Source organism: Coenobita brevimanus, chromosome 59 (genome assembly GCF_032717465.1).
Source record: "Coenobita brevimanus isolate Jiangsu-jjx chromosome 59, ASM3271746v2, whole genome shotgun sequence".
Taxonomy (NCBI): Eukaryota; Metazoa; Arthropoda; class Malacostraca; order Decapoda; family Coenobitidae; genus Coenobita; species Coenobita brevimanus.
In genome coordinates this window covers 25,105,653-25,119,676 of record NC_137012.1, presented here as the reverse complement: position 1 = coordinate 25,119,676, position 14,024 = coordinate 25,105,653, and the positions used below count along the sequence as shown (strand labels likewise).

General features: G+C 43.8%; 1 protein-coding gene and 1 non-coding gene across 2 annotated transcripts in view; one reads left to right on the top strand and one right to left on the bottom strand.

Moving 5' to 3' along the window:
• Nucleotides 1-6,598, bottom strand: part of LOC145402931 (uncharacterized) — a 224,655-nt gene extending 218,057 nt beyond the window's left edge. Inside the window, exon 1 of the mRNA XM_080274826.1 lies at nucleotides 6,401-6,598. Coding sequence (XP_080130952.1) covers nucleotides 6,401-6,562 — 162 coding nt within the window. The 5' untranslated portion in view covers nucleotides 6,563-6,598. The remainder of the gene's footprint in view (nucleotides 1-6,400) is intronic.
• Nucleotides 5,689-5,807, top strand: LOC145402982 (5S ribosomal RNA). Its single transcript, XR_013897916.1, has one exon. It is a non-coding gene; the product is annotated as a 5S ribosomal RNA (ribosomal RNA).
• Nucleotides 6,599-14,024: the final 7,426 nt, after the last annotated feature.

The following is a 14,024-nucleotide window of genomic DNA, read 5'->3' as shown; positions in this document are numbered from 1 at the left end:
CCTCTCCATTTAGTTTCAGTTAATTCACTTACATCCACTTTCACACCCTCAAGCACCTGGACAATCTCTCTTTCACATCATCATTTGCACCCCTTACATTCCACATCACAATCTGTATCAAGTTCTCTGTTCAGTCCTTAGTTGTCACGTTTTGGTCAGCCCTGGTCCAAGGCTTCTTGTTCGTATTTTCAGTTAGTTGTTTTCCGGGCAGGGGCATTAACTCTCCGCCAACCCACTTGTTGCCACATAGGGAACACATGTTGGTTGGTAATAAGGTTACCACCCAGCGCTGTAAAAGGCTTTCCTGGTTTACAGGAAATTATTTGGCCTGCCACTCAGTGCAGAGCTACCCTAAAAACAAAGTACCACTACACTAAGTGGGTGGATGATGGGCGCCCCCACCTACCACTGGAAGGACGTGGAAGATGTGTGCAAGATATTCGCAGAAGAAATTTGTGCAGCACGTGGGGTGGTGTGTAGGGTGAAGAGAAGACAAAAGGGGGTGCAAGGAACAGCATGGTGGAATGAAGAGGTAAGACAGGCTGTAGCACAAAAGAAGAAAGCACAGTGTGAGTAGATGAGAAACAGGGGCATGGAGAAAGATGAGAGACGGAAGAGAGAATTATATGTAGAGAGGAAGAGAGAGGTGAAAAGATTAGTAACAGAGAGAGTAAGAAGAGAGAGGATGAGGAATTTGGAAGGCACTGAGTGTAAAGTGGAGGGAATACAGGTATATGAAAATGTTCTGGAAGGAAGTAAAGAGAGTTAGACAGGGTGATAAAAAAGTATGTCAGGGAGTGAAAGATAAAAATGGTAGATTGCTAGAGGAGAAGGGAGGATAAGTGAGCAGATAGAGAAAACACTTTACGGAATTACAGTACTGAACATAGAGAATGAAAGTAATGCAAGTGTAAGTGGCTGGGAGGAGTGATGTGAGAGAGGAAGAAATCAGTAGGATGGAAGTAATGGCATAAAGAAAGCCAAAATGGGGAAAGCCCCAGGAATTGATGGAGTGTGTGGTGAAATCCTGAAGCAAGGGGAAGAGACAGCTAGTAGTAGAACGGATTTGGAAGATGTGCAGATTGACCTGGGAGGAAGGTAGAGTCCTGGAGGATTGGAAGTCAGATATAATTATTCCTCTGTACAAAGGAAATGAACAAAAAGTGTGTGGTAATCACTGAGGTATCTGTCTTCCAAGTGTAACAGGAAAAGTATATGGTAGGGTACTTAGTGACAGAGTTAGGGAAAGAACAGAGGATTAGTTGGAGAAGAAAAAAGAGGTTTAAGGAAGGGAAGAGGTTGTGTAGATCAGATATTCATTCTTAAGTCTTTTGTAGAAAAGTATCTAGAGAAAGGAAAAAAGTTTCACTCCCCTACTATTTCCCCTTTCACACTGCCTTACTTTCATTACCTCCTTCCAAAACAATTTCTTACTCTCCCTCCATTTCACACTTAGATTCCTCCCAAATTCTTCATCCACTTTCTTCTTACTCTCCTTCATCAATCTCTTCACCTCCCTTCTCCTGTTCACATATACACTCAACCCTCAGCTTTCACAGGTTCCGCTACAGCGTATCTCCCTATCACGCCTACATAAAAAACTACCCAAATACCTTTATCATGCACTAAATGCCTGCTATCGTGCACCGCAAATGTTCGAAAATTTCAAAAAGGCCAGGCTCCAGTGCTCCGCCCAGCCAACAAAAGCTTCACTCCGTGATTGGTCGTGTGATGTCAGCGCCAGCCAAGCACTGATTGGCCGCCCGACCGAGTCTCCTGCCCGCCAAACCATTCAAGTGCGCGCCCTCAGACCGTGAACAGTAATAACGAGAACAATAACCTTTTTTATGATATGACCATGGCCAACGTACCCCCACCATCACCCAACATAATGCTGCGGCACCTGGCAGGGAAATAAAGAAGAGGAAGAACCTAAGTTATGCATATAAACTGGAAATGTGAAACTTATAGAGAATGGTGAGATCAAGCAAAGTGTGGGGAAGAAACATAACATCAATGAATCAACTGTGAGGGTATTTATAAGAATTGTGATCACATCAAAAAACATGCTCATTTTTTGACTATTATATATTAATATGTGGTACAAAAAGGTATCTTAGGGGTAAATATTGAGGTCATGGCACCAATTAGAATTATTACCATAAGTTCTTCAATTCGGCTATCACGGTTTCAGCTATAGCACAACCATAGCGGGACCAACTGGGAGTGATAGCCGAAGGTTGAGTGTACCTCTCTCTTCTCTCTATCATCGTCACCCCTACCTCTACTCGCTAGCCATTCACTGTATGCCTTCTTCTTTTGTTCCACAGCTTATTTCATCATTCCACCATTCTGTCCCTTGCACACCCCTGCATCTCCTCCTCACACCACAAACCACCTCACACGGAAAACCAGGGAAAAGAGGATGTGCACCTTTATCATTCTTTTCCTGTCTGCCCTATTCTCTTCCTATTTCTTCCATCCTTCCTGTCAATTTTTATTACTCTTCTCTCTTTTCAGGTGGCTATACAATGAGTGACAAGCCTCATGGTTTCCTGTAAGCCAGGAAATTTACAATGGTAGGTGGTAACCATATAACTAACCCATACATGTTCCCTACATGTCAACAAGTGGGTTGGTGGAGGGTTTGAGCCCCTCCCCATAAAACAACTAACTCAAACAGTCACCCCTTATGGGACTATGGCATCTGGCTATAGACAGAACAGAATCCTCTTCATACTCGATAATGCACTTCTGCACGCCTTTACAAAGGCTCTGAATCAACTCAATGGTAGGTAAGTACTGTATTGGTAAATGTACGTTTTCCTTTATGCAGGAGAAGGTCCTTACCAATTAAATCGCTATTACTCCAGTTTGTTTTCTGTCATTTTGCTTCATTTTTGAAGGCTTCAACATGCTTGCATGCATCAGCCTTGGTCACCTAATGGTGGCTCTCTATGCTGCTCGATCTCTGACAGCTTCCCTATTCAGTCCCTTATCCCTGAGGTCACACTCAATGACCTCGTCCCAGGTCTTTTTCTATCTATCTTTTGCAACCCTACCCCTAACATTAACACTTCTCACTTGCTGCTGTATTTTTCTATTTTCATGGTGGTATGCAATTGTTTTCTGTTTCCTCTTGTTGTTGGCCTATCATCATGTTCCTTATGCCTCACCAACGTTTGAAATGACTGACTTTGAAATTTACTTGAATCTTGGTTAAGTTACGCTAGAGTAAGATAAACTGCATGGTTAGGTTAGGTTACAATGTAAAGTTAGAATGGGGTACTAAAAGCTGACCAGGACGTATGTTGGAAGGGTTCACCATCACACTCGAGAAATTGTTGATACAAAGGAAGAAGCATCGCTAAAAACAATACGGAAAGGAGTTAATGTGAAACATTCATTTACCATTTAAAAAATACTTATAACCAGTAAAATATAAAAGACTATCAGGAAGAAGAACTGATTTGGTAAGATGCTTCTGCTTCTTAAAGTGGGTATTATTTTATAAGTTGCCAATACACAGTTCAGGAATTTTAGCACCATTAATGAATAGTATATTCCCTAAGCATCATAATGAACCCCCATAACCCCATTCAGAAATTTATATTTTCAGAGATAATGAATTTATTTTAAAATTCCATAAAATACATACCATGGATTTTTGCTCGGCTGGTCCGTGTAAAAAATGCATGCGTTTGTACGTGTATTTCTCCTCCCTTTGACTGCGCAGGCATCTAGTAGGTCTGTATCACCCACTACAGTCGTTCTATTTTATGAAGGCAGTTTGGGTGTGGCAATCTGGGACCTCACACTGTTAGCTCTGTTGTCACATCGCCGCCAACACACGTGTAATTATTTGTGCTCACCTCTCTCTCTCTCTCACTCCTATTTTAAGCTAGTAACTACTTATAAATGAATTTTAAACACTCTGTATAGATGTAATTCAATAAAAAAGCTATAATATAGTATAAATCTCATAAGACTTGTCAGCGTTGCTTTTGCGACATTGTCAGGTGTTGACACGAGGGATAGCCCTGCGTGAGCGGGTCATACTCGGTCAGTCTCCCGCCATGGAAGCTATAAAAAAAAAAAAAAAAAAAAAAAAAAAACGCACCTATAGACTTTTACCTCAGGGTTGGTGTGGAAAAAAAGTCAAAAACAAGAGAAAAAATAAAGAAAATACAATTAGCAGCAGTTAATATAAATATGAGAGAGAGAGAGAGAGAGAGAGAGAGCACGTGTGTGGCGATAATGTGACAACAGAGCTAACAAAGTGAGGTCCCAGAGCGCCCCACCCAAACTGCCTTCATAAAACAGAATGACTATAATAGGCCTACTTTAGGTCATGTGATGGTATTCAATCAATTAATTTGAAGTGTGGTCTATGATTTCTTCTGGATGGAAAAATTCAAATCCTTCTCTGTATGGCCTCTGAAGAAGAAAGACGTGCTGTGTGTCCCGGGTGTGATATTGATTATTTACGGGTGATTAAGCATTTCCACTCGGAACCTGAGGAGGCTACTGGTTTTTTTTAGAAAACATGGTGTATTACCTTCGGAAGTTTATTACCCAGATTGTCAGGATCCGTGTAAATTTAGAAACGACAAACATAAGCTGTGATCAGTACAAAAAATATGCAAAAACCAAGAAACGGGTCCTGTGGTGCTGTTGCTGCTATCCCACGAGACGACGACAACCCAGACGACCCTCGTCCTGGACCATCATATCTCTAGGATAAGCATTCCCCAAGGATAGGTTAGGTCTGGTGAGGTTACATTAGGTCTGTATGGTTGGGTTTGGTCTGTTCGGTTACATTAACCAGCGGTGCAGTATATTTTTCTGGTGTTTTTTTATGCAATTTGAGTTGTTTTTTACAATAAAACCTCGATTCAACAGCACCCTTCGGGGCCCTGAGTATGCCGAAAAAAACGAAATTCAGTTAGATTGGGGCTTACATCTATCGATACCCCCGGAACTCACGCTAACACATTTTTAAGCATATAAACATATGCATACATACAAAATCAATAAAAAAAATTTATATTTAGAACAAAAGAAAGCAGGCAGGTGTGGTGTTATAGTAAAGTACTGTACAGTAATCCATGTAAGTATAGTACAGTAATCCATGTAAGTTAGTTGGCAGGTTGTAGAATAGATGGCACTACGTAAATAATTTCACTAAGTTATGAAGTGCATAACACTAGTTCTAACCTTACATGCTAATTTTTTTCACTTTGGGGTCAGGCTAGGCAGGAGGAAGACTGGGTGAGCATATACATTCCCAGTTGGCAGGAAACTGCAAACAGACAATCAAGATGCACACAGTGCCCGCCACATTTGAATTTCTTTCTAATTTTTACCCATTTGGGGGAAATTTTTAAAATTTTCTTGCATAAATATTCCTTGGGAGATCTGTGCCGTTACTTTGGGGTTGCTGTTAGAATGAATGCCGTTAAATCGAGGTTTTACTGTACTTCATTATTTTCGGAAAATACTTGATTTCACCTACTTGTCCAATCAAAGTTCATGATTGGACAAGAGGGGTAATGAGGCATTTCTAACAAAAACGAAGGTCAGAAACATTCAAATTGCATCAAAAACTACCAAAAAATATATTGCACTACCTGGGGGGGGTGTACTGGCAACTTGTAAAAATTTACCGTAAAGGGTATATATATATATGTCAACGGCCATACCACGTTGAGTACGCCGCTTCCCGTCCGGTCAGCAAAGTTAAGCAACGTTGGGTCTGGTTAGTACTTGGATGGGTGACTGCCTATGAACACCAGATGCTGTTGGCATAACGTTCTCCCTACGTGTCAAGTGGGGTTGGTGGAGGATTAGTGCCCCTCCCTGTAGAACAATTAACTCTAAGCCCTTAGCCACCCCGTTTGGGATACATGGCGTCTGGCAATGAATGAATGAATGTATTTTTGGTAATATTTAAGAGGTGGTCTAGCCTTGCACAGAACTGAAAACAATGGGTAAAAATATCATTTCAGAAAAATGACCATCAACTTGGTACTTATGGGCAGGTTGTAAGAGAGAAGAATTGAACAAACATGGTGCAACAATGAACAATCAGCCTGTAGTGCAAGACAAATACTTTTAGTTCACTACTGGTATGAGTAAATAGTATGCTCTAACAATCATCCCTTAAAATAAAAATCACCCAAAACTAGTACTCTCAGAACAATCTGCCAGAAAACTGTATGTACAGTTAAGAATAAAAAAAAATAAAAAGTTAGGCAAGCCAGGCAATCAACCCAAAAAATCAAACGGAAGAGTTGGTGCATACAACCAATATAATAAGTGCACACACCACTACTTAATGTAATTGGCCACAGCAATTACTGAATGAAAGAAGATCCAGTAAATTCTAATAAAAGCCTACCTCTTTGATATGTTCCTCAATCACTCTTACGATCACCGATGCGTGGGTTCTATTTTCTTCCGCCAGCATCGTTAGCATGGTAATTAAAGGCTTAGAATTGCACACCAGGTCCTTCAGCGAGGATCGGTACTCATCCGCAATCTCCTCCTCGTCAGTCGTCATGCTGGAGGATCAATTTTGAGGAATTAATCAAGGAGGAAACGTCGCTACTCACGTTCCACCTATGTGTCTCACAGTTACTGATTTTTGGGTGTTTCGGCACACGGTTGTTTCGTTCCAGGTACCTGGCGTTATTTTGTTACAGAGAATAGCTCCATGCAAGCCTAAAATTAAAATTGCTAATTGTAAATTATACAACATCCATTGTCATTCGTCGTTATATCAGTATCTGTCTAATTTCAACGATACGTCAAGAGGAACGAAAACAACATACGTACAGTCACTATTCGCTTACGTGCTCGATTTCTAGCCAGCCAAAGGATAGAAAATCTCAAATGACAATAAAGAATCAAACACAAACCACTATAATGCATATCAGCATTGATTCTCTTCCCAATAAATTCTTAACATTCATTAATAGGTACGCTAAAATGGTGAAACTGTTATTCGCCATCATAGCAAGGTGAGAGCCATTTTTTTTTTTTTTTTTTTAATGCGAGGAAGAAGGAACCAAAGGCCATGAGCCCGCAGTAACAGTTCCCTCCAAGAGAAAAACAAAATACAATAGAGAGCCAAATTCAAGATCCGATCATTTTGAGATGCCTGGACACACTACGTTTGAAAGACTGGAGATCATAGGCAGAAGGAAACACAGACAGAGGGAGACAGTTCCAGAGCTGACCTGTTGCATAAATGAAAGACTGGGAGTAACGGTTAACTCTTGCATTAGAGAGTTGGACAGAAAAGGGATGAGAGTTTGCTGCCAGACGGGTGCTACGCGCCTTGTGGTTAGTGTTATGCTGGGTGTTTTTAGTCCGACCTCTCGTCCTAAGAACACCAGCGACTGAGCGGGGTCCTCTTTCCGGACCGGAAGTAAAGCACCCACAACGGAACAGGACATAAAAACCAGGCAGTACACCTTAACACATCTATTGTCTTAATTCTTACACCGTGACAATATACACAGAGAGATACTGAATATGTATAGAGACAGGAAACACAGAATTAGCCTTTAATACAAATGGGTAGGGTTACACGCACAATAGGTCACTCTTCACTTGTACATGGATAATTGATACTAATACTATATTACCCGGATACTGTTTCTAGGCAGAGATGGCGTTTTATATACTGAGTTCATTTCACAAGGAGAGGACGTGACCAAGAGTGGGGGGAATGAATATTACCATAAGTGGGAAGGATGCGGGTCGCGACACTCGCGGGAGTTAGTCGCAGTAGCGCTAGTTCACAAGTTTCTGATGCACCCCGCACGTCTCTGACATTAACCCACGATTTCTATAAGTTCTCCTATAGTTATTGGTCTTTTTTGTTCTGCCAGGTACCGGGTCACTGTGCACTGTGTGTAACTCTAGTCCCTTATGTATCAATTGGGCCTTTACTCTGTTATTTGTCACTGTACACTATTGTGTTGATTGTTTACTGTACTAGTATTATTAGTGTCACTGTGTACCCGTATTTTCCCTGGGTATCACCTGCTGCGCGTCCTGGGCGTGAGAGAGGGGCCCTACGGGGAGCCCTCCTGCAGAGGGCAACGCACTCTCCGTAGGGGAGTCACTACCCGGGTTGTAGTCGTCGTTGGGGTGCAGGGAGGCCCTCCGATCTGGGGGCCTCGACCTGGGAGGCTGCCCTCACACTGGGGCCGCGTCGGTGGGGTGCAGGGAGGCCCTCCGGTCTGGGGGCCTCGACCTGGGAGGTGGCCCTCGGGAGGGCCGAACAGCTGCAGGAGGCGGGCCTGGCGCCTCTGGCTCCGAGGAGAGAGAGCCTGGGTTGTCTGGGCCTGGGGGCTGCTGGCCAGACCTGGGAGTCCGGGGACTGCGGCCGCCTACGGGAAGAAGCACCGTCAGGGATGAACTGTGGCGTCGCCTCCGTCGGGTGTCCGTCAGGGACAGGGACCTCCCAGGGGTAGGTGGTAGGGCTTGGACTGGGCCACGCCACCACTCCGACAGCACCTCCGGGGAACTACTCCTGTTGGGAGACAAAGGGCGTCCCACGCAGCCGAGAGGGAAGGGGTCGGCCGCGCAAGGGACCTCCTGCTCCGGGAGGGTCTTCAGAGTCACGAATGAGGGGCATACGGTGGCCACTCCCTCCCCGTCACGTACGGTGGCCGTGAACGCGGTTTCGTGACTCCTAGGGCTCGCAGCTGAAGGGCTTACGGTGGCCGCTCCTTTCCCCGCACGTACTAAGACAGTGCTGGCGGTGCTGCTCCCGAAGGAGGAAAAGGTAGGAGAGGGGTGCAAGGGGGCAGCGCCCTTTCCGGTGTGTGCTGAGGCCGGTGCCGAGGGTCTACTTACCCTTGCACACACTGTGGCCATAGCCGTGTGCCCGCCCACCTGCCGGGAAGTAACTGAAGGGCGTACAGTGGCCGCTCCTTCCCCGTCACGTACGGTGGCCGTGAACGCGGTGTTACTCCCGTAGGAGGAAAAGGCAGGAGAGGGGTGCACAGGGGCAGCGCCCTCTCCGGTACGTACTGAGGCCGTAGCCGAGAGTCTATCTACCCTGGTACGTACAAAGGCCGTAGCCGTGGGCCTGCCCTTCGGGAAGTAACTGAGGCGTTACTCCCGTAGTAGGAGGTAATAGTGGATGAGGGGCGTACGGTGGCCACTCCCTCCCCGTCACGTACGGTGGCCGTGATTGCGGTTCCACTATTCCTCTCTCTGCCAGTCGGGGCGCGTTCTATAACTAACGCCCCGAGGCCGTCCCCAGCGGTGGCTGTGACTGAGGGGCATACGATGGCCACTCCCTCCCCCTTCACGTACGGTGGCCGTGATGGCGGTGTCACAGGGGGAAACAACTGAAGGGCGTACAGTGACCGCTCCTTCCCCGGTACATATGGTGGCCGTACCGCGGTGTTGCCTGGGACTGACTCTGGATCAGCCCCACCCCGAACCTGGTGAAGGCTGCCCCGCCTGCGGGGTCATTGCCTCTTCCCGCTCACCTGGTGTTGTGACAGTTGCGGAGAAGAGGGACTCTGGACAGAGGTGTCCTGATGACCCTTTTGTCCTGGGTCACTAATCCCGCCGTGGTGTCCTGGGGTGGTGGTGTGGTGGTGGCTTAGTGGTGGGGTGGGGGGTGGCGGGGTGAGTGGTCCGGCGACGGCGGGTATCTTAGTTAATAATCCTTTTTATTAATTATAACAGCTGTAGATCCTTTACAGATATTCCAGGATTTAGTGGTTCAAATATCAAGACGGTGAGAAATTTACTATTCACGAAGTTATCAGACGCCATGTTGGTACTCAATAAAATGTTATTCCTAGGCAATATATATATATATATATATATATATATATATATATATATTAGTGTGCGTTTCGCATGCTGGTGGACGAGTGTTCGCCTCCCGTCAGAGTTGTAAAAGCTTTGGGAATCGTTCACTGAGCCACTTGCTACTTTGGCGGACATAAGGGGTGCTGTGGTTGAACCAGTGTCGCATACTAGTATGCTTGCACCCAATCGGCTTAAGGCGGGCCGATTACACTTGGTTCACAGACTACACACACATCCAAAGCCACTACAATTACACTCACAAGCACTTCTCACCGTACATAGTCTCTACCAGACAGCCTAAGCCACTGGGTAGAGATACATTGGCTTGCATTGGCTGTATCGTCCCTGCTTCGGTAGGGATAGGCCGGTCCTGCAGTGGATCTCAACTGCTGATGATAATGATAATAATAATAATAATAATATATCTATCTATCTATCTATCTATCTATCTATATATATATATATATATATATATATATATATATATATATATATATATATATATATATACAGTATATATATATATATATCTATCTATATATATATATATCTATATATATATATATATATATATATATATATATGCAAACTAACCACAGGAGAAATGAAAGGAGCAACAGTGAGTACTTTCGTATATTACATCTTCAGACAGAATGAACCAGAAACATAAAGGGTAGAGGTCTTTTATGCACACCCGCAGCAATGGCACACAGACCAATGGATGACCTGAGTTTTTTCCTGCAGCTTAACTTATGGTCACCTGCAGCAGGGAGTGGAACACAACAAAGGATGACCTGAATCTAAAAATGCACGTGACAAAGGAGGAGGGATTAGGAGGGGAGGAAAGGGGAGTGGGAGGGAGGGGGAAGGGGGAGGGGAGGAGGGGAAGGGGAGAGGGGGGAGGGAGGAGGGGATAAATACTGCTGCTTAAGACCTAGAGGCATAGAGGTAGGAGTAGGTAGAGGCGGCATATGGGATTAACCAAGGGTACGTCAAGTGAGGCCGACAGACCTGACTCGACCAACATGGCGGCGACCTCTTTGACAGCTGTCTGACTTGGTTCTGCTGACCAGGCGCGAGTGTTTTCTTAGTTGCAAACAGAAAAAAATATGTTTTATCTTTATTTATTTATTTATCTATTTTTGCATACTAACCTACAAACTATAATTCACTCTAAAGATACTCACCAGTGAAATGTAATGGATGGGTCAGATTTCTTATCTCCTCTTTCTTTACACCCAAATGCGGCACAGGTGGTGGGCATTTTTGGAGACTTAGGTTATTTGATGGTGAGTTACAACTTAGGACAGAACGTCTCACACCCACAGCTGAACTACAACTAAAACCAGAGGTAGAATGAAGTCTACTTTGTTTCTGGCATTCTTCCTGAGGAATACCAGGTGGACACACAGCTGGAGGTATTAAAGGCTTAATAATCTCATGGCTACACCCACGGAGGTAGGATTAGGACTCTTACCTCTATGTGCACAGCCATAGAGGTAGGAGTGCACAGCAATCTTCTTCAAGTCAGGTAGGTGTTGCCGTGACCTCTTGACTTGACCAATATGGCCGTTTGACAGTTCTCTGGCTTCACCGGAGCCTTCTCACGCCGACTCTACCTTATTCCTACCTCTATGCCTAGAGGATTAATGCTTGGTGTGTCCCACACAGATGTGACTACACCACCAGGAGATGACAGGGAACAATCACGTGTTAGTCTGGGGGATACTGCTTAAAATTAATTCAGTTAATTTATCACACTTAAAATGACCATAGCTCATGATTACATTCTTTTCATATATGCCAGAAATTAGACAAGATTCTATTACATTTCTTTCATCTAAGCTTTTTGATCTTGCTAAAATTTTGGAGCCTGTCCAGTCAATATGGTGATCACTGGATGTTTTGTGGTGAAATAAACCACTACTCTGTTGGGCTGTCCTTACGCTGTATTTATGTTGTGAGATTCTAGTTTCCAAATCTTTTCCAGATTGTCCTATGTAAAATTTGTTACAGCTTTTACACGGGATTTTGTAAACAACGCCTGAATTACTGAAAGGGCTGTTCTTGAAGAGGGTTTTTTTTGATGGTGTTCTCATATTTGAATACGACTTGTACATTGAGTTTCCTCAGTATGTGAACATCAAGAATATTTTCATGGAAGGGGAGGACAAGGGTTCTTTGAATGTTCTGGCGATCTGGCTTCTTAGTTTTCCCTTCAAGGAATCGTTTCTTGGCTGTATTGTGGCACTGAGTTAATATGCTTTGTGGATATTTTAGCTTCTTTCCAATACTCTGAATCATTTTTAGTTCATCATCTAAAAATTCTGGATCTGAAATTCTATATGCTCTTAGGTACATGGATATGAACACAGATCTTTTTACATTAATATGATGGTTTGAACAGTAATGAACATATGACATAATATTTGTAGGTTTTCTGTATACCTTAGTCTTCAAAACATTTTGGTCCCTGATAACTTTTACATCTAAAAATGGCAATTCATTATCCATTTCCATCTCATGAGTAAACTTGATCGATGGAACTAACGAATTTAACTGCAGGAGAAATTCATCAATGCGAAGACTGTTAGGCCAGAAGCACAGGATATCATCAACGTATCGGAGCCAAACTATGTTTTGCTCCTTTATGAAGGTCAGTAAATGTTTCTCAAAGTACTCCATGTAAATATTTGCCAGAACTGGGGAGAGGGGATTACCCATGGCCATACCAAATTTTTGTGTGTAAAATTTACCTTCAAAGGTAAAAGAAGAGTTCACAATGCACAATTTAATTAGCTTGATAATGTTTTCAGAGAGAATACCATCAGTGTTACTACCCAGAATGCTTGGCAGGAAAGTTAAAACATCATCAACAGAGACATATGTGAATAATGATTTAACATCAAAGCTGACTAATTTGTAGGGGTACATGACATTTAGAGATTTTAACTTTCTTACCAAATCCTCATTGTTTTGTACAAATGAATCAGAGATAGTGCCTACAACAGGGGACAACAGTGTTACAAGCCACTTGGAGAGCTTGTGTATGTCGTAGAGCCTACAGAGCTTACAATTGGCCTGATGGGGTTGTTTGGTTTGTGAGTTTTAATCAAGCCATACATATATGGTGCAGAGGGATTTTGCACAGAGAACTGTTTGATCAAGTCATCCCTTCCTCTTAGCAAGGTCTTGATTTCTTTATGGAATTTTCTTTGTTTTTCAGTTGGATCACTTCTTAGTTCACTGTAGGTGTTGGTGTCACGCAACAGTTCACTCACTTTTTTCTTTGTAGTCACATTTGTTCATAACTACTACAGCGCTGCTTTTATCAGCTGTAGTTATATGCAGGGAGTCATCTTTTTTCAATTTGTCCAAGGCATTCACAAATCTTTTAGGAGCAGAGTTGTTATTTTTCTTAAACATTGCCCCATATATATATATATATATATATATATATATATATATATATATATGAGATACGCACCCACGAGGAATCCCCCACCCTAGGACGGAGCCGCAACCCCACCCCGACCCCATGAAGACACCACAGTGGGGCAGGAAAAGGATACGCAGGGTCCAAGTGAGACGGGCCCCGGTACGTCACGCCCTTACGCCCCTCTTCCCTCAACATGACCAGAAGCACCCTTACAGGAAAAGTACACTACACTGCAGGGGAGGGAACGCTCGCCAAGATGGGGGTGGGACATGTGCTTGCACAGTCCCAGACAGCACCGTGGCATTGGCCACCGTCCGTGTCGAGGAAGAATCGGCCTCCTTACCTCCTTCTGCTGTTACCCCCTGTAGCAAAGCCTAAAGAATCAGGTCAAACCGCGGCCAGACGAAAACGCGTCAATCTTCGCGCATGACGTCACGCGGCCAGCAGTGGTGCTGGCTTGCTCATGTCTCTTAAGGTCGCCGTACTGTTCACAACTATTCAATGCCTCCTGATTGTGCAGTAATTGGGTGTTATGAAGACTCTGGAATGAAGGTTAGGGGTGTCAGCTTCTTTAGAGTATCAAGAAATGAAGAAGTTCTTCAAAAGTGGATACATTTGGGTAAAAGAAAAGACATCTTTAACCCAGGCATAGCGCGAGTATGCAGTCGTCATTCCGAGCAAATAACATTTAAAGCATCACTCAAATATGAACTGCTGGACATACCAATACCTCCAAGTC